Source organism: Pseudorasbora parva, chromosome 3 (assembly GCF_024679245.1).
Source record: "Pseudorasbora parva isolate DD20220531a chromosome 3, ASM2467924v1, whole genome shotgun sequence".
Taxonomy (NCBI): Eukaryota; Metazoa; Chordata; class Actinopteri; order Cypriniformes; family Gobionidae; genus Pseudorasbora; species Pseudorasbora parva.
Window position 1 is genome coordinate 30,465,348 of NC_090174.1, and position 18,102 is coordinate 30,483,449.

The 18,102-nt window shown below is 36.3% G+C and overlaps 2 protein-coding genes across 2 annotated transcripts in view; one reads left to right on the plus strand and one right to left on the minus strand.

The window, feature by feature from the left end:
- parp8 (poly (ADP-ribose) polymerase family, member 8) overlaps positions 1 to 14,591 on the plus strand; it is a 44,149-nt gene extending 29,558 nt beyond the window's left edge. The window contains exons 12-26 of the mRNA XM_067438405.1: positions 1,201 to 1,789; positions 2,767 to 2,820; positions 3,156 to 3,251; positions 4,181 to 4,273; positions 4,361 to 4,486; positions 4,593 to 4,658; positions 5,242 to 5,309; positions 5,563 to 5,611; positions 5,924 to 6,036; positions 7,770 to 7,842; positions 11,086 to 11,155; positions 11,315 to 11,388; positions 11,532 to 11,601; positions 11,695 to 11,779; positions 12,377 to 14,591. Of these exons, the coding sequence (XP_067294506.1) occupies positions 1,201 to 1,789; positions 2,767 to 2,820; positions 3,156 to 3,251; positions 4,181 to 4,273; positions 4,361 to 4,486; positions 4,593 to 4,658; positions 5,242 to 5,309; positions 5,563 to 5,611; positions 5,924 to 6,036; positions 7,770 to 7,842; positions 11,086 to 11,155; positions 11,315 to 11,388; positions 11,532 to 11,601; positions 11,695 to 11,779; positions 12,377 to 12,479 (1,729 nt within the window). The 3' untranslated portion in view covers positions 12,480 to 14,591. The remainder of the gene's footprint in view (positions 1 to 1,200; positions 1,790 to 2,766; positions 2,821 to 3,155; positions 3,252 to 4,180; positions 4,274 to 4,360; positions 4,487 to 4,592; positions 4,659 to 5,241; positions 5,310 to 5,562; positions 5,612 to 5,923; positions 6,037 to 7,769; positions 7,843 to 11,085; positions 11,156 to 11,314; positions 11,389 to 11,531; positions 11,602 to 11,694; positions 11,780 to 12,376) is intronic.
- An 812-nt stretch (positions 14,592 to 15,403) lies between these two features.
- On the minus strand, positions 15,404 to 17,890 carry si:dkey-3h3.3 (uncharacterized protein LOC100144568 homolog). Its single transcript, XM_067440096.1, has 4 exons — positions 17,743 to 17,890; positions 16,527 to 17,474; positions 16,203 to 16,420; positions 15,404 to 16,081 (listed from the first exon to the last, which is right to left on the minus strand). Exons 1-4 carry the CDS (start codon positions 17,758 to 17,760, stop codon positions 16,012 to 16,014), a joined length of 1,254 nt encoding a protein of 417 aa, XP_067296197.1. The 5' UTR covers positions 17,761 to 17,890; the 3' UTR covers positions 15,404 to 16,011.
- Between the last annotated feature and the right edge of the window lie 212 nt (positions 17,891 to 18,102).

Below are 18,102 nucleotides of genomic sequence, written 5' to 3' on the forward strand. Positions count from 1 at the left end.
TTACATTGCTCACCATAGCTCCGTTTAAATGATCCTGTCTGCAAGCTGAGCTCTCCCTGCCAGCTGAGTGTAATCTCCCATCCCCCATGCGCAGATTCAAAACATGCGGAAATAGCTCCCTCTGCTGGCTGTAGTCTTTAGCCTCTGGGCAAACATTCCTCCTATGATGCAAAAATCGTCATTTTGCATCATAGGAGGAATTTTTCCAGAAATAAAATGCATAAATCTCTTGTCTCAGGGAGATATGAGGGGGGAAAGCACAATAATTTGAATATTCTCCAGGGTTTCTACTGATACAAAGCCATATGCTAATCGCTGAAGTAACCCTTTAATGGAGTCGTTTTTTGCATTCCTATGATCGCAAATAAATGGAAGCAGGTACAAGCAAATAGGTATGTGTTCTCTTTTTATGTGAAATGGTAAACCAGTTTGATTCAGCATGATTGATGTGCATTCACTCCTGACACAAATTAATAAATTACTGTCACTGTATCAGTTAGAAAAGTAAAGTCCAAACATTCACTTCTCTCATTTCATTTTGCGATTTAGCTAATTTTGTTGTGTGATATTGATCTATGGAGGCTTGTGCTAAGGGGCTTCTGGACCAACAGTGGAAACAGTGCCTCAGGGCCCTGTTGTTAGCCCTGGATCGCACTAGCCCGACATTGGAAAAGCGGCTAATAAATGGTTATCAGATTTATGTGATCTATTTCTACAGTTTGATGTTTCATTGAATTGGAAAGACTCCAAGGTGGCAAGCAGTTTTGAACTGGACTATAATGTTTAGGAAATTGATTTTAAGAATATGGCAGTGGGTTCAGCAGTTTACCTTTTGAGTCATAAAGAGGATATCTTGCCTGAATACCTTACCTGTGTTTTTTTATTTATTATAATAAATAATACAATGAAACAATTTTAATTTAAAACCGATGATGCAGAAAAACTGTAAAGCAATTTGTCAGCATTGCTTAATTCTTTGTATCTCATTAACTCAGGCATGACCTACTGTTGTTCATTAGCACAAGAAATGCGCATTCCCACTGCGAGCTATGCAGACCTCAACATGAAAAATAAAATGAGTGTGAATCAGCCTATAAAGCATTCTGAAATGTGCAGGATTTGCACAAGGGTAATTGCACATCTTTTTGTGTTCCTTAATTCTCGTAGTGTGATTAATGTGCTTTGCTTGTGCAAACTCAGATCCCCCAGCTACCCTCCTCCTGGCTGTGTGAAGAGCAAAAAGAAGCTCAAACCCGAGCAGGATGGCGTGTCAAAATCCCACCGTCTGTTACGGCGAACGTGCTCCAGCACAGTGAAGCCAGAAATGGACGGCTGTGTCGGCAAGTCACACAAGCTTTTGGGTCACTCCCTTTCCAGTGATCCGCGGATGGAGCAACATCAGACCCTCAAGCAGCCCCACCGGCTGCTGCCGAGGCCCTGCTCGACCGCTGTGAAACCAGAGGACTGCCCGCCACTGCGGCCTCATAAACTGTCGCCGCGGTCGAGTGCGGCAGAGCCTCGCTGTGAACATGCTGCTGGCAGTAGCGATGGCGGTGCTTTAAAGCCTCACCGGCTCCTGGGCCGCTCCTGCTCGAGCAGTGTGCGGACTGAAGAGCTGGACGGCTTGAAGCACCACCACCGTCTGCTCAGCAGGTCCTACTCCAGCAGCACCAAAATGGGTGACAAGAAAAGTGACATCTTTAAAGAGCCTGTTACCGAGAGCAGACGCCTCTCCCTTACCTCAGGGCTAATCGGCATCCTGGCCCCATCACTATCTTCCACACCTCAGGTAATGATGTTTGGGATTGCATCTTAAAGGGTTAGTTCACCCAAAAATGAAAATTCTGTCATTAATTACTTACCCCGTAAGTTTGACACCCGTAAGACCTCCGTTCATCTTTAGAACACAAATGAAGAAATTTTTGGTGAAATCTTATGGCTCAGAGAGTCCTCCATTGACACCAATGTCATTTCTTCTCTCAAGACCCATAAAAGGCACTAAAGATGTTGTTACAAACTCAACAGTTTGACGGCTTGACACGCAATAAGAATCATGAATCGATACGATGATTTATAACCGTTAGAAACATTGCTTTGAAATCGGCCCATCACCATAGAAGTCGTTATTTAGGGGGTTTTTTGTGCAAAAAAACTATTCTCACCGCTTCCTAAAATGATTGTAGAATCACTGTAGTGGCATGGCCGTTGTAACGACGTCTTTAGTGCCTTTTATGGGTCTTGAGAGAGGAAATGACATTGGTGTCAATGAAGGGCTCTCTGAGCTATCAGATTTCAACACAAATATCTTAATTTGTGTTCCGAAGATGAACGGAGGTTTTACGGGTGTCGGATGACATGAGGGAGAGTCATTAATGACAGCATTTTCATTTTTGGGTGAACTAACCCTTTAAGGAACGTACTTTCTTTAGGTTACACAATAAGTTATGGTTTTACGGTTTGGTTTGGCTTTGGTCAGAGATAGCTGATTGAGTGTTTTGGATATGAAATAATTGTTTAACAGAATTTATATACATAAACATAGATTCACAGTGAATTGCTCTGACTTACCAGAGATAAGTGAATTTAACAGGTCAAGTAGAGTGAGATCTATTAAAAAAATAGATGCAGAAAGATAAATTAAATAGTTGACATTTTGTCCCAGAAATTAATGTTTGGCCTGAAGCAGTGAAAACAACTTTGTGTATTTAGCTAACAACATTTAGATGGTTCAAAACCATTTTTTTCCCTGTGTTTTTTTCCGAGTAGCCAAACATCGGAGCTAAATCCATTCCAGTCAGAGACAGAGGCTTCCTTGTTCAGGTACAAAATTTATATATATATATATATATTCACTTCTTACTTTGCCTTATTTCATTAATCAAAACAGTATTTTACAGTCTAACAGTCTTTTACTTGCAAATATATGCAAAATCTTTTTTTCCAAAGCAACCTGAGCTTGAGGGCATTGCAGTAGTTGACATTTTCTAGTCATTAGTATTCTTATGAACAAAATTGAATGTGCAACAAACATTGTTTACTCACTGTCAAGTCATTCCAAATCTTTCAAACATGATGAAAATATTTGTCTTGTGGTAGCCGCTAAGGCTGTTGTAATGAATGGTTGCTATATATGTTGACTTGACTTATAATTGCAGACTATGGAGTATGCAGAACAGCGTATCCCTGTACTGAATGAATTCTGTGTGGTCTGCGATGAACCTCACGTGTTCCAAAATGGACCAATGCTCAGAGTGAGTCTGTTTGCTCTACTAGCAATCTTGTATTGGTTAAAGAATTAGTTCACCCAAAAATGAAAATTCTGTAATTAATTACTCACCCTCATGTGAGTATTTAATTAATTACTCACCCTCAAATCCGACATTTACATCGAAGCTGGCATTCTGACGTAGAACCCGGAAGTGCTGCACTGTGTTTACAATGTGAACAGCGTAGGAGACTGACACAGAAGAGAAGAAATTGTAGAATAATTGTTTGTTTGTTTGTTTGTTTTTGCGACAAAAAGGATTCTCGCCGCTTCATAACATTAAGTTTGAACCCCCATAGTCACGTGGACTATTTTAATGATGTCTTGACTACCTTTCTGGGCCTTGAAAGTGGTAATAATGTTGCAGTCTATGTGAGGTGGGAAAGCTCTCGGATTTCATTAAAAATATCTTAGTTTGTGTTCCGAAGATGAACACTGGTCATTTGGGTTTGGAACGACAAGAGGGTGAGAATTTTCCTTTTTAGGTGAACTAACCTGTTAATGGTGTGACCGAATCATTTAAGGCACCTGTATGTTTAAAGTATACACTAATGTTCTAAATTTGATATTGGCAAGATTTTGTAATATTTTCTGACGTGTCTTACTGTATGCTCACCAAGGCTCAAGTTATTTCATAAAAAAAATGTCATATTAGACAGCCTCTGTTAATGTTTAAAATTGATGAAGATCATTTAACTTGAAAATATCTAGAAATTATCCTCATAGCATATTATGCTTTCGTGTCACAAATACGTTTTTTTTTTCCCCCGCATATATTTGGTGCTGTATTATTTTGTGGATAATAGTTGTTGAAGTAAAGTTAGCCAATTTATTTATTTACATGTGATTTATATTAATCCAGGATTAATAATATAATTTTCTGTTCTAATGATCTTGTTTATATGTGTCCTGCAGCCCACAGTGTGTGAGAGAGAGTTATGTGTATTCGCCTTCCAAACTCTAGGGGTCATGAATGAGGCTGCTGATGAGATTGCCACTGGTGCTCAGGTACAAAAACAAACGAAAAATTAATACAGTACAGAATAAAACATACTTCTAATCATATGCCTTTATAATCTCTGTTTGTGATAACAGGTTGTAGACCTACTGGTCTCCATGTGCCGATCTGCACTGGAGTCGCCGAGGAAAGTTGTCATTTTTGAGCCATATCCCTCTGTAGTGGATCCCAATGACTCACAAGCACTTGCCTTCAACCCCAGGGTACTTAAAACGCTAAGCGCATTTAGCTTTAGCTTAACCCATCTCTTTTGTATAATGCTGCTTCTCATAAAGGAATATTACATTGAGTGTTTGGGTTTTTCTTCAGAAAAAGGACTATGACCGAGTGATGAGAGCACTCGACAGTATCACATCGATCAGAGAAATGACCCAGGTATCAACTAGAAATCTACAAGAGCTTGTTTGTTCTAAGGTTGTTAAATTGTTTAGTCTGTCAATCAATTATAATTGATAGATTTTCATTTTAAATATGTTTATAACAATTTAATATACTAATTTGTTACCACTTTGTTTTACTGTGTCCTTGCTACACGTGACATGTAACTGCTACAGTAAAAAATATAAATGATGCATGATTTAGTACATTCAACTTACCCTAAACCAAACCCTAACCCTGAAGTAACAGGGTTACTAATATTTAGTAGTTAATTAATATTACTCAGTACTTAAATGTATATAAAACTAAACTTTAAAAAATAAAGTGTAGCTACTTATTTATTTTACAATTTAATACGTTAAAATATAATATTTTATAAATGTATGCCATATATAAAAGATATTTATATACTTTTACAGAAAGTCTAAAAACAAGTGTTCTGCATAATATTTTATTTAACCATTTAAATCACAATCCCTGTATCCACCATTGCATTAGTCTTCTAAGAAATCAACCAGTGCTTTAATTCCTAATGGAGGAGCATTTTAAAATTTTAACTGTTGCCGTTTCTTCTGCCCAGGCTCCATATCTAGAGATAAAGAGACAAATGGACAAGCACGATCCTTTGGCTCACCCACTACTGCAGTGGTATGACTAAATGACACTAATCATTATCTACTCCACTTCTGCATTTTAATGATGTTTAAATGTGACAGTCAGCTCTCATAACAGCTCTAATTACACAGTCATGGAGAGTGTGTGCATCCATCTTTGTAGTACCTTGGACAGTCAGTATGATCGTGTGGCATACAGTCACTCATATACAGTATTTAAATGTCCTTTACTGTCCTGAAGTGGACACCTAATGGGGTATATGGTTAATAAATCAATTTTTTTACAGGGTGATATCCAGTAACAGATCACACATAGTGAAGCTTCCTGTTACTAGAGTAAGTCTTGTATCTATCTTAAGCATTTGTTATGATTTCTTTAAATATTTCTGCCACAAGAATGTGAAAATTTCTCTGGTCTAGATAAAGATGATCTAGGCTAGACGCATAATGATTAATCTTTCATAGACTTACTGGGATTACATCCCTAAAAGGGAGAACCATGATTCTTTTAGAAACCATCTTCTGTATTTTTGAAGAGAGTTTTAAATTCATAGGCACTGTGAAACTTTTCCCAGTTTTAAGCAGAGAAGATGATTAAGTCTTAACGTCTCAAGTATATGCTCTTATATCTTGTTTCTATCACAACAGCAACTGAAGTTCATGCACACACCCCATCAGTTCCTCCTGCTCAGCAGTCCGCCAGCCAAAGAATCCAACTTTAGAGCTGCCAAAGTCCTCTTTGGGAGTACCTTTGCTTTTCAGTAAGTTCCATTTTAAACATCTAAGAAACTATATTCATTTTTTTCGATAGCATTACACATTCATTAATTCATGATTAGGGCACAACAGGGCTTAAGGAAATGTGTTTTATCTGGTCCCAAAGTATATTACAATGTCAGTCTTCCTGGAGCTTGCCATTCTTGGCAAGCTCTTGGTAGTTTTGTGTGCAATGTGAATCAGGCAGTCTGTGGGTGTGCTGAACAAATGTTGTAGCCACAAGCCAGATTTGCGCACTAAGACCTAGTGTATCAGAAAAGACACCATTTCTCACTTTAAATGCTTCATGGCTTTTTGATTGTCCACTAATATTAAATAAGCTAAATTTGGAAGTGCAGTTCACTGGCCCAATAAGAGGAAATCAGTTCCAGCTGATGTAACTAGTTTAGTTGCTGCGGCAAACTATATGTAAGGAATAATTGATGACAGGCCATTCACTTATTAAAAATTAAAAAATATATTTTCTAATAATTTCACGGAGTGTAGTCAATTATTCTCCTTGTACTATGGTTTCAATACATTGTTCTGATGTGTTTCAAGACATGTCACGTTTTTGTCCTTAAAGGTGCATTGTGTACATTTTAGCGGCATCTATCAGTGCTGTTGCGAATTGCAACCACCCACCGCTCGCCCCTTCCTTTTGAAGCACATAGAGAAGCTACGGTGAACGGCACAGGACAAAGATGTTGTCGTCTGAGACCGTAGGGAGTAGCTAGCGTTCTGTAGAACAATCTACTGTAGAACTACAATCTACTGTATTTAGGGCTACTGTAGAAACATGGCAGCTCAAAATGGTGACTTTGCTGTAAGGGGACCCGTGGTGAATGGAAGTGGAAACATAACGGTTAATTATGTAAGGTCTTATAAACCTCGGAAAAATTATGTGTACTTTTAAAACGCTCTTGTGTGTATCATCCTATGCCTCCGTTGATAATTTCAAAACATAATTTTAGAGCTTGTAACAGAGGCTTCAGCAATTGTTAGCAGCCTAATGAGGTTATTAATGCAGTTATTTGAGAGGGAGGGAGAGAGGGAGATTAAGCGTGTGAATTACCTGAATCTGTACGTCTCTCGACAGTGTTCGGCGGCAGCGCCTCTAATAATAGCGAAACTGTGCATTTATCTGCTTCAAGAACAGTGCCGTTTATACTTAGCAACTTAAAAGCTGCATGACATTTCTTACTAGCTAAACTATTTTAATGATCAAAGTCAGATCAGTGCCGACATTTCTGTATGAGACGAGTGTGTGCATGTTTTTTAGTGGGAAATAGTATTTGCTTTCTGTACATAATAAAACCTACTTGTGTGGCAAAAACCATTAAAATACTTTTTTATTATATTTATTGGGTTTTGGTTCTTTTGCTGTTGTAGGCTGTAAGGACATTTTGAAATAACTGAAATCATTCGGCAAAGTGATATGGACATGATTCATTTGAATACTTTAGCCGTGCGTTTCTCAATCTCAATCTCAATCTCAAAATAATTGCACACCTTAGAACAGTCCATCCTATCAGATTCGAGTATTTAACAGCCCTGTAGATTTTTTGAGTCATAGAATAGGTTTCAAATCAGTTTTTTCCCCCCACAAATCTGATTAAAACCATAACTGTACAGGTGTGACGTTTTTTTTTGCCAACTTGAGAACAGTGGTTGTTGATTTTCCATTCTTTTAAAAAGACAAACTGACTGGCACTATCTCTCTTTCTATCGCATTCAGTGGATCACACATAGAAAACTGGCACTCCATTTTGAGGAATGGTTTGGTCGTGGCATCAAACACAAGACTTCAGGTACTCACTATTCATTTTGATGCCGATTCAGTAAATGACCCTGTTTATTTTAAAGAGGAATGATGATTAAACTGCTATGTTTTTTATGTAATTAAACTGGGATAAGGTTTGGATGAAGCCAGTGGTTTTATAGAAGAAATATATGATGTAATAGTATATTTATGCATACTGCATTATGTAAACATTTTAAAGGGACTGTTCACTCAAACATTCAAATAATTACCCTAATGCCATCCTAAACCCGTAAGACTTTCATTCATTTTCGGAACACAAATGATGAACTTTTTAATGAAATCTGAGAGCTTTCTGTCCCTCCATTGACAGCCTACACAAATACCACTTATCTAATCTAAACTAAACTAATCCATATGCTTTGAGTGAAGTGAGTGATATGATGAACGTATTGAATTTAGGCTTTTATTCAGATATAAACATTAATTGACTCACAGATCAGTTGTGGTAAATGGAAGCACAAGCATGTTTGCATACAAGAACCAGTGAGGTTCATTCTTAGTTATGCAGCACATTTGAGTTTCCACAAGAACCAGTTCGGCTGAGCTTCTGTATATGTGCAGATTAATGTTTATATGTGAATAAAAAAACTCAATTTAACATAATATTTATATTCAATATTATAATATAAAGCAATTGTGTCTTTTTAGAGAATGTTGACTAAAATACTCAATTCATAGATTCATTTTAAGATCTCTTTATGAACTTTTTGAAGTGTCAAATTGGTAGTTAAGTTGCTGTCAGTGGAGAGTAAAGAACTGTCTCAGATTTTAAAAAGATCTAGATTTGTGTTCCCAAGATGAACGGAAGTTTGGACAACACAAGGTTGAGGAAATTATGAATTTTTGGGTGAACTTTAAAAATCCGCGCAAACGCACACTGACTTTTTCCCCCACTACACACCTTAATGTATAATATGCAAGGAGGAACTTAATAGTTTGTTAAATTTTAGCAGTTTAATCATTTAAGAGTGACATTTCTAAACACTCTGTAAGAGGTTTATTTATTAGGAAAAGATGTGCAATGTCAGTTGCGCAAAGCAGTGTTTTTCAATCCTGGTCCTGGAGAGCCACTGCTCTGCACATTTTGTATGTCTCACTTAAGCAGAGTTTACAATACACGATTCAAGGCATGATTTTTCACTCGCTAACATGTTTTACTAAATTGCCGACAAATGACCCGAAATCGTGGGCAAAATCGTTGCTTGTTCATGTGCGTGACACACACAGTGTGAATTATCTTAGAGAAATATGAAAGAGAATCACCAATGGGTCTTAAATATCTGGATCTTGCTGTGTGAAAATGTGTTCTGGCTCAACATTACGTTGGCGAAGACCTACAGCCAATGAGAGGGCAAGATACAGGGCAGCGGGTGGTTCAGGGAGGAGTTCTAGACCTGTGTGTGTGTGTGTGTGTAATATATATATATATATGTATGTATGTGTGTATGTATATATATATATATATATATATATATATATATATATATATATATATATGTATGTATGTGTGTATGTGTATATATATATATATATATATATATGTATATGTGTGTATGTATGTGTGTGTGTATATATATATATATATATATATATATATATATAAAAATATGGTATGTGTGTATATGTATGTGTGTATATATATATCAATGTATTTATTTATAATTATATCAAACAGAAACAAAGCACAAATATGATAAAATTATATAAAGCCGCAACATCAGCACATTGCAAATTCATTTATTTACCTCCAAATTTCTTTACAGAACACACAAACCTTGCTCCCTTGTGTCTCCCCAATCATTTCCTCCTCCATAATCTATTTTTTCGTTTCTCCTTTTCAGTGCACAGACAATTTGGATTGTCATTTTTTTATAATTCCAAATAATCTTGCATTATTTCCCAATCACTTCTCGTGTGTGTTTGGTACCCCAGATAGTCATGCAGTGTGAAACGTACTGATCTGATGACTTTGAAAATCATGCAGTATGGACGCTGCATTATTTAACATGCCTGATTCAGATCATAAGCTCATTAGGAGAGCGCTCCATGAACTGAACTAGGGGTGCGTCTTCAGCAGTCAGGGCACTGAGACAGCCCTTAAAATGACCAACTCCCTGATCAATCACAAAATCCTTCCGTTGCACTGAAAGTCCTAAAAAATCCCACAATGCATTGTGAAAACCAGGGAGAATTGATGCTCACCTTGTTCCCTAAACAGAAGTTATAAAGCACAATATAAATCACGCGAGCCAACAAACATAAAATGAGATGGATGTTTTAGTCAATGAACATAATTCATTTGTAACAAGCTTTAAATAACATTTAAATATATCAGAAAGATATCAGTTCTGCTGTTGTTCATGAATATTAGTATTGATGTTGTACAATGAAGACGTTTTCATGTCACCAGGGCTGTGTTCAGCCCCAACAAAATGTTTATTTTTAACTGAAATGGTGGTGCGTTGAACACCCTGTTCTCATGATGCAGGAGTTGCAGTTGAGGAGGCCAGTCTTTGTGTTCTTTTTGAATAATTTTCAGAGTTTGATGAAATCATTATAAACAAATTTAATACACGCTCAATGTTACAGTCATTTCCCTTGCCATCCAGAATAAAAGAGTGAAGGGATTCGTGGAAACTGTGGTTTCCTATTATTGTGATCCAGCATTTGCCTCGCATTTTAGGATGAAAAGACAAACATTTCTTCTAATATTTAAAATTGTTCCATATACCGAGCTCCAGCGGACACATTTGTAAAGACTTTAATTGGAGCCATTGCGTAAACTGTCTTTTTAATACCGTTCGGTTTATATACATGTTGCTTCTAATTGGGCATTTTTGATACACCCACCAAATAAGAGAACGCATCTTAAACCCTGTTGCACACCGTTTTTAGGAAACATGACGTTCAACTCGGAAACCTTAGCAAAACTTTGCACGCAGGTTTGCCCCAGAAGTAGAGTCAAGTGAGCAAGGGTTATTGCTGTCCTTACCAGTGCCTGAATTCTTGTGCACGATATACTGGTTCACAACCTTGGAAGCTAGGGAGCTGAATGTCAGATAAAAAAGAAATACAAAATATTCAGAGTGGTGGGTCCCCAGGACCAGGATTGAAAAACACTGGTGTATGGAAACCATATGAAGTTTCTGGGTAGTTCAGCAGACACACTTCACCTTTTGAGAGTAAGTAAAACATGGTTTGAATTCTAAATCATTTTGGTTTTTTGCAGCTCCATGGCGCTATCTATGGGAGTGGAATCTATCTCAGTCCATTATCAAGCATATCCTTTGGCTACTCAGGTCTTGAAACTTTTATGAGCTAACTTCTTCCAGGATGTTTGATACTGATGTTTCCTGTACTTTCCACATGCATAAATGCACAATAAAAAAAAACTAAATATAATTAAAAACTTGTTACAAGTGTAATTGCTTGACATACTGTGTTTTTTTTCCTCATAGGGATGAATAAAAAACAGCAGAAAATTGCTTCAAAAGACGAAACTGCTGCCAACAAGTCCAATATTCATTTGCAGGTATTCAATGGTATTCAATGACATTTTTTGGTCCGGTACTAAAAAAAAGAAAAAAGTCATAACTTAAACGACTTACTTAAAGGCTTTATAAATGATACTTAGTATCTGAAACCAGTTGGTCCTCATTTTTTTGTTGCTTTCAGTCACAGAAGAAAGGCCAGAACCCACAGTTTCTGCAGAGCCGCAACCTGAAATGCATAGCCTTATGTGAAGGTTCATGTTTGAACTTACTGCCTCTACACAGATTTACATCATTATCTGTAACCATTAAAACAAGTTTGTAATAATCTTTCTTTTATATAACAGCTATTACATCTCCAGACCTGCACAAGCATGGTGACATCTGGGTAGTTCCAAATACAGATCATGTCTGCACACGGTTTTTCTTTGTGTAAGTACATTTAAATCCATCTCAGCATATATATATATATATATATATATATATATATATATATATATATATATATATATATATATAATATAAAATAACTGTTTTGCTAAATGTTTATCTGTAAAAATGCCCCAAACAGAATGCATTAAAGGGATCGTTCACCAAAAAATACTTTATAAAGTGTATATATCTAGCTTTCAAAAAGTGTAGTGCCTCTTGCGGTTCAATATGCTTGCCGACGTATTTGTTGCGGCAGTTATGCTTTTTCCGTAAGTTTAACCCGTGTGGAGTACCGTTATAATTGTTGGATACACTTTTTTGGGCTTCTGCCATTATAAAGCTTGGATTATCCAGGACATTTTTAATATAACTCAGAATGTATTTGTCTGAAAGAAGAATGTCATATACTCCTAGGATGGCTTGAGGGTGAGTGAATCATAGGGTAATTTTTGGGTGAACTATCCCTTTACATAAAAAATAAAAAGCAGCACATCTGATGAGTTTGTTATTGGCAAAGAACTGAACTGAAATTGAACCGAAACTCTCCCTTTTCTCTGTTTATTTTTGTTTTTGTTTTTAAAACCTCTTGTCAACTAGTTATGAGGACGGACAGGTAGGTGACACGAGTATAAACACACAGGACCCTGGTATTCATAGGGAGATCCTGCGAGTCATCGGCAATCAAACGGCTACTGGATGAAAGAGTTTGAACACAATACCGCTGCCTTGACCTCTTTCCCAAAGCTGGACATTTGAGCGTAGGAAGCCAATACCATGTATTTTTTGGTAACCACCGAACACACACACACACAACAACAAAAAGGATATTCACAACCTTCAAAATACACTATTTATACTGTTCCCCTGGGATACATGCATATTTACAACGGCTATTCAAACTATTACCATTTTGCTAAGTTTATAAATACAAGGTACATTTTCAAAGAGCATGGTATGTCTCTCAGTTCAACTGATGGACTACTTATTTTTTGTAAAGATACAAAAAATGAAAACACTTTGAAGTAGTACAGTATTTTAAGACTTTCCTGGAGAAAATACAATATTCCTGTGTGGATATGCTCCATCTAACCTTGTTTACTAAGAGTTGTACTTGTTAAAGTACATTAATTTGTGTATACAAAAGGTGTCTACTGTATATGCACTTTATTTTTCTTAATGTATGATAGTTTCAAACTTCCATATAATCTTAAATGCCTTTCAAAGACAGACGTATTTATTGTTTGACAGTGCTGAACACAAGCGAGCGACTCCTGATGTTGACTGCATTAACAGCTGATGGAGAGCTTTGACAAAATCCCTGTATGTCATGCTACTTAAAAGTAGCTGTCAGTTTACAATTTCTAAAGGCCTCAGTTTAGAATTTGCCCAGAATTACCGAACCTGCCACTTCATTAACTTTCATCTTTTTAAATATACAGCTTTGCTGTAACATTTTCATTGATGAGTGACTATACCAACTATATAAAAAAAAGATTACAACGTAAAAAAAACTTTAAAAAAAGCTAAAGTAAAACCTTTATATATTCGGCAGCAACCACTAAACATAAGATGCATGCTGCTTTCCTTAAATTTTCAAATCACTTGTTTTCCTTGGTATGGTTACGGAATTTTTTGATAAAAGGACAAAATCGGCACCCAATTGTAAATTGTCTTTTCAATATAAATCTTTTTTGTAAGGTGGTTTTAAGGCAGAATAAGTGTTTGCTGCTTGTTGTTTTTACATTGTAATGTATTAACAGAAGGTTCAAATGTGTGAGTGTTCTGTTAACTTTTTTGCAATTCTTTATAGCGATATTTAGACACCTGTGTGGTTGTTTTCATTACTTTCTGTCGTTAAAATCACAATCTTTTTTGAGAATAATCACCCAATATAGATATTAGGAATATGTGCATAAAGGCAACACATTTGGTTAAAATGTATTAAATTGTTCACGTTAAATAATTAATATTATTTGAGGAAATGCAACTTTTACATAAAGTCGAGATGTAGCACCACAACACTTTTCTCACTTATGGGCAGAATTATGGGTTTTATTAAAAAAAAGAAAAAAGAAAAAAAGGGCACATTAAAATATGTAGTATTGATCATTTTGTGTGCAGAAAAGTATTTTGTATTTTTCCATGGGACTCTGAAATACTGGTAAATCCACATGATATTCACTTGCAATATATTCCTTTTTATTCCATTGTAGATTTAATTGATCGAATGGCAACAGCTTAATATTACATTTAATCTAAAGTGAAAGTTTACATAATCAATATGCATTGTCAAGTTTGTCATTACTAAAAAAAGGGATGTAAATCAGATTTATTACAATGAGTATTCCTAAAATCCACAATCTGATCAGTTAATAAAAATGTCTCTTTAAAGGATTAAAATGGGGGTTAGTTCTTAGATGCATGTACACATAACTGTATACCACAATTGTTTCAAATATTATTTCATTTCATTACTTTACATTAATTGTGATGGACTGTTCATGTCATAGTTCTGTTTGTATGGTTTTGTACATTTTCCGCACAAATTGGTAAAAAAAAAAGAGATCATGCTATTAGCATTTGGTGCCTTATAGATAAGGGTTTAATGGCAAATTTGACAATACTGTCATATGTGAAAATACTGTATATATTGTAAATAATGCCACAGCAACACGGAGGCCAAATATTTTCTGTAGTACGTTTTTACTTTTTCCTTATTTTGCGAACAGATCGAGCTTTTTGGCTTTTTACAAGTTATGGAAATAGTAGCTTATGTATCTGTTTATGTTCATTAAATTCAAATTTGCCTATACTTTACACAATTTTGTCTTTTTTTCCCTTCTAATTGAAATCAGATGTTTACTAAGTACTGCAGAATACCAGATCATACCCAGAAGTGTGCAGCCTCACTCAGCTTTGACCCACAGTTAGTTAAACATTTGCATTGCATTTGGAAAAGATCATAAAATGCCTGAAAGAAGCCTTGCATGACAATAGTTTATATAAAGTGTCTTTCCTCTGAAGCACACACAACACTCCATTTTTCTTTTTTGCACAAAATATTATATGTTACTAATTTAGCCATATATCTGCAAATCAGTGTTAGGACAGGTCAATCATTGACTCAAGCTGCCCGAAAGCTAGGACATTTGGCACAGGTAAGTCTTTTAGATTTTATTTTGACTGTCCCCTTAGACATTCTGTAGACTATAAATAGCATTGCACCTACATGTTGACCAACTCTCATTAGAGTAGTTGCGCATTAGTAGAGTGTTAGGAGTAGGTGTAGGGTTGGTAGAATAAAGTGAAATCCGCAATTTTAACCGTAACAGCCTGTGTCTTTGCATCGCCTGTTAATTACATCATATTCGCTTTAGCCTTTTCTGTTGCTCTATCTCTGTAGAAACCATGGAAACACCAAAGACGCTCTAATATGCGTTTTATTAGACAGGTTAGTACCTGTTTGAATACCTTTATTGACAAAATGAATCATTGTTATAGGCTTGAAATGACTTTGTAGTGCTGGTTTTAAATGTTATATATATATATATATATATATATATATATATATATATATATATATATATATATATATATATATATATATAAAAATATATACACACACTAGTAGAATAATAAAATCATTTTCAACACACTCAAATGTATTTTAGTAGGATTGTTTAGACCAAGTAAAACTGTTTTAATTGATCAAATAAAGTGACCTGTACGAGTAGAAATTCAGCACTTGCAGCTATTTCATTAGAAATAAATAAAATAATGTGCTTTTTAAGTGAGCAAACTTAACTGTAAAAAAGTTCAATATTTAGGGAAGAATGAGGCAGGAACCAGCATGAACATGATTTCTGCCCGAGTCCATTGGATTGCTTTCCATCTGCTGTGGAGGAAAAGACTACAACTCCCACGATTCCATGCTCGATCACAGCATCATCAGTCTACAGCTTTGTTATAGTTTTGAATAAGCGACCTATCGCAGCAAAAATTACATACTATGCCTTTACTACTAAGGTTTACAGTTAAAAACAGAATGTGATTGTGCTTCTCTTATGCTGCTTTATGAGATTAGAATGTTACAAAACTAAAACATGGCAATTAATACAGTTGGCTACATCTTAACTGTTAAAGAGACTAGTTAAAAAAAAAGTACTGTAATTTTTAATATGGCTTCCGGTTATAGTCATATAGTGTTTGTATTCATTACGGAGTTCATGAAATCAGTAAATTCCTTTTGCTTTCAGTTCATCTTGTACTCGTTTCAGGTAGTCTGGATCTGGGTAACCGTAACTACAAAAGAAAAAAGCATTGTTACAACAATTTTAGATTTAACCAGTGCTGAAAATAAAAGGTTTGTCTTAGACAAGGTAACCACCAGAAAATGTTGACAACACCCAAATTGTCGACTTACTGCGTTGGCCCTCCATCACGAGACGTCTTATGGTGAATGTCATTCCAGGTCACCACATTGTTCTTTCCAGTGGTAGATGAATATCCAATGGTGAAAGTTAGTCGCTGGTTAAACGCCCTCTGCAGAAGCTTCAGTACGTTGTGCCCTTCTGTTGAGTCAGGAAGGTAAGCTATGCGGGACGCACCCTGGTACGCCATGCCTGGGTTTGGGTGTTCATCCTGCAGAGTATGAGGTAATCAAATGACTCTGAGGTGTAACATTGTTACCATATTGAACTGCTCAAAGCTGAAGAATGCATTACATTCATTGCATTCATTAACTCACCCCCTGACGTCCACTTGGTATGTAGTAGCTAATTACGATCGTTCCATATTTTTCGTATCCAGGTAAAGAAGAGCTGTCCCTTGAGACGGTCATGGTTCCTCCTTTTGGTTGCGTCCCTGTAAGATTTCCGTATATCTCACCACATATCGGACAGGCTGGTTTCAGCTGGAAAGCTCTAGCCAAACAGTCTTTGCAAAATTTGTGCTTGCATTTAGTTAAGACACTGCAATCATTTGGCTTGATTAAATCCAAACAAATTGGACAGGTCTCATTTTTGGGTTGGTCTGTTAATGTCTCTGGTTTCACAGGCTGCTTGTAAGGTGTGTCATCATCTTTTGTTTTTCTTGGGGCTTGGTGCTGTGGATACCTTCCCATGCTGTGCTGTGCACTCCCATTCAAAAATGTTTCTAATCTTTCAAGGCAAATGAAGCTGCCAGTCAGTTTCATTTGCTTTTGGTCTGTTTTGATTAAGATTTCTGGAAAGTCTGCAGTGCAAAATGCAATTATTTTGGGATTGTAAACGAATGTCCTAGTTTGCAGCCCTGTTGAAATCTTTTGATATAACTTTATAAACTGTTCTCGAGCAAATTGAGCTTGAATGTTTCTACCACTATTGGACCTAAAAGTCACATGACTTTTGTACAGCTTTATGGAAACTGCATTCCTATTTTCGATCGTGTGAAGGTCCTTCAATTTCTTTTCATGGATGTATTTAATAACAATATCATCAACCTTAACGGTTTGAACTACTAAAGAGTCACTTTGAGCTTGTCCCAGGCCTGCAGCAGCTTGGTCCTTCAGACACATCTCCTCTCGTCTTAGATCAGGACTTCCATCATTTGCCAATCGCATAACTATACCTTTTCTATAAGCATCTAAACTCTCTTGGAATGACCTGGTGGCAACTGAGGTGTCTGGATCAATCTGAAGTATCACTCCAGTAAATATCTGCAATGAATTTGAAGCTGATTTAGTAACAGGATAGGCTATCTGCAGATGTTTTAAACCAAATATAAGACTTTTAAGCACATTAAATTTGAGCAAACAGACGCTGGTTAAGACTAGATTAAACAGGATTCAAAAACATCATATGCGCATAGTCAGATGTCAACGTAAACTAACTTTCTCCCTCTCTCTCGCTCTCTCTCCCCGAAACTTAAGTCCATAAATTATTTTTAAAAATACAGTTAAGGGTTATGGCTGTAAACAAACGTACCTTTGGCGGGCTCGCCATCTCTTATCTTTGCCGATGGCGTCTTTCAGTTGTCAGGGAAATCAACACAATATCCAGTGTGTTACATAAAACGATCTTCTTCGTTGTAACCGTCTAGGAACGTGTTCCAGTAAAAAATAAAAGAAAAAGAAAAAAATATATACATATAAAGTGTGTTTCTTTAGTGTCCAGTATCACAGTGTCACTCACTGTGTTCGAACAATGTTATCATTTTGCACGTATCGACTGCGTTCTAGTTTCAGTTTAGAAGCAGGAACTCATGCGCATTAATAGCGTGCTCAGGGTTGCCAGGTCCCAGAACAATATCCGACATACAATCAACTAGGCCTAATTCAGGGGTTC

Bases quoted from the DNA above. Each gene is read 5' to 3' on its own strand.
- si:dkey-3h3.3 (XM_067440096.1), bottom strand. The intron at 16,421-16,526 runs GTGAGTTAATGA...CATACTCTGCAG, and splicing joins TACCAAGTGGACGTCAGGGG to GATGAACACCCAAACCCAGG. The intron at 16,082-16,202 runs GTAAGTCGACAA...TTTCTTTTGTAG, and splicing joins CGTGATGGAGGGCCAACGCA to TTACGGTTACCCAGATCCAG.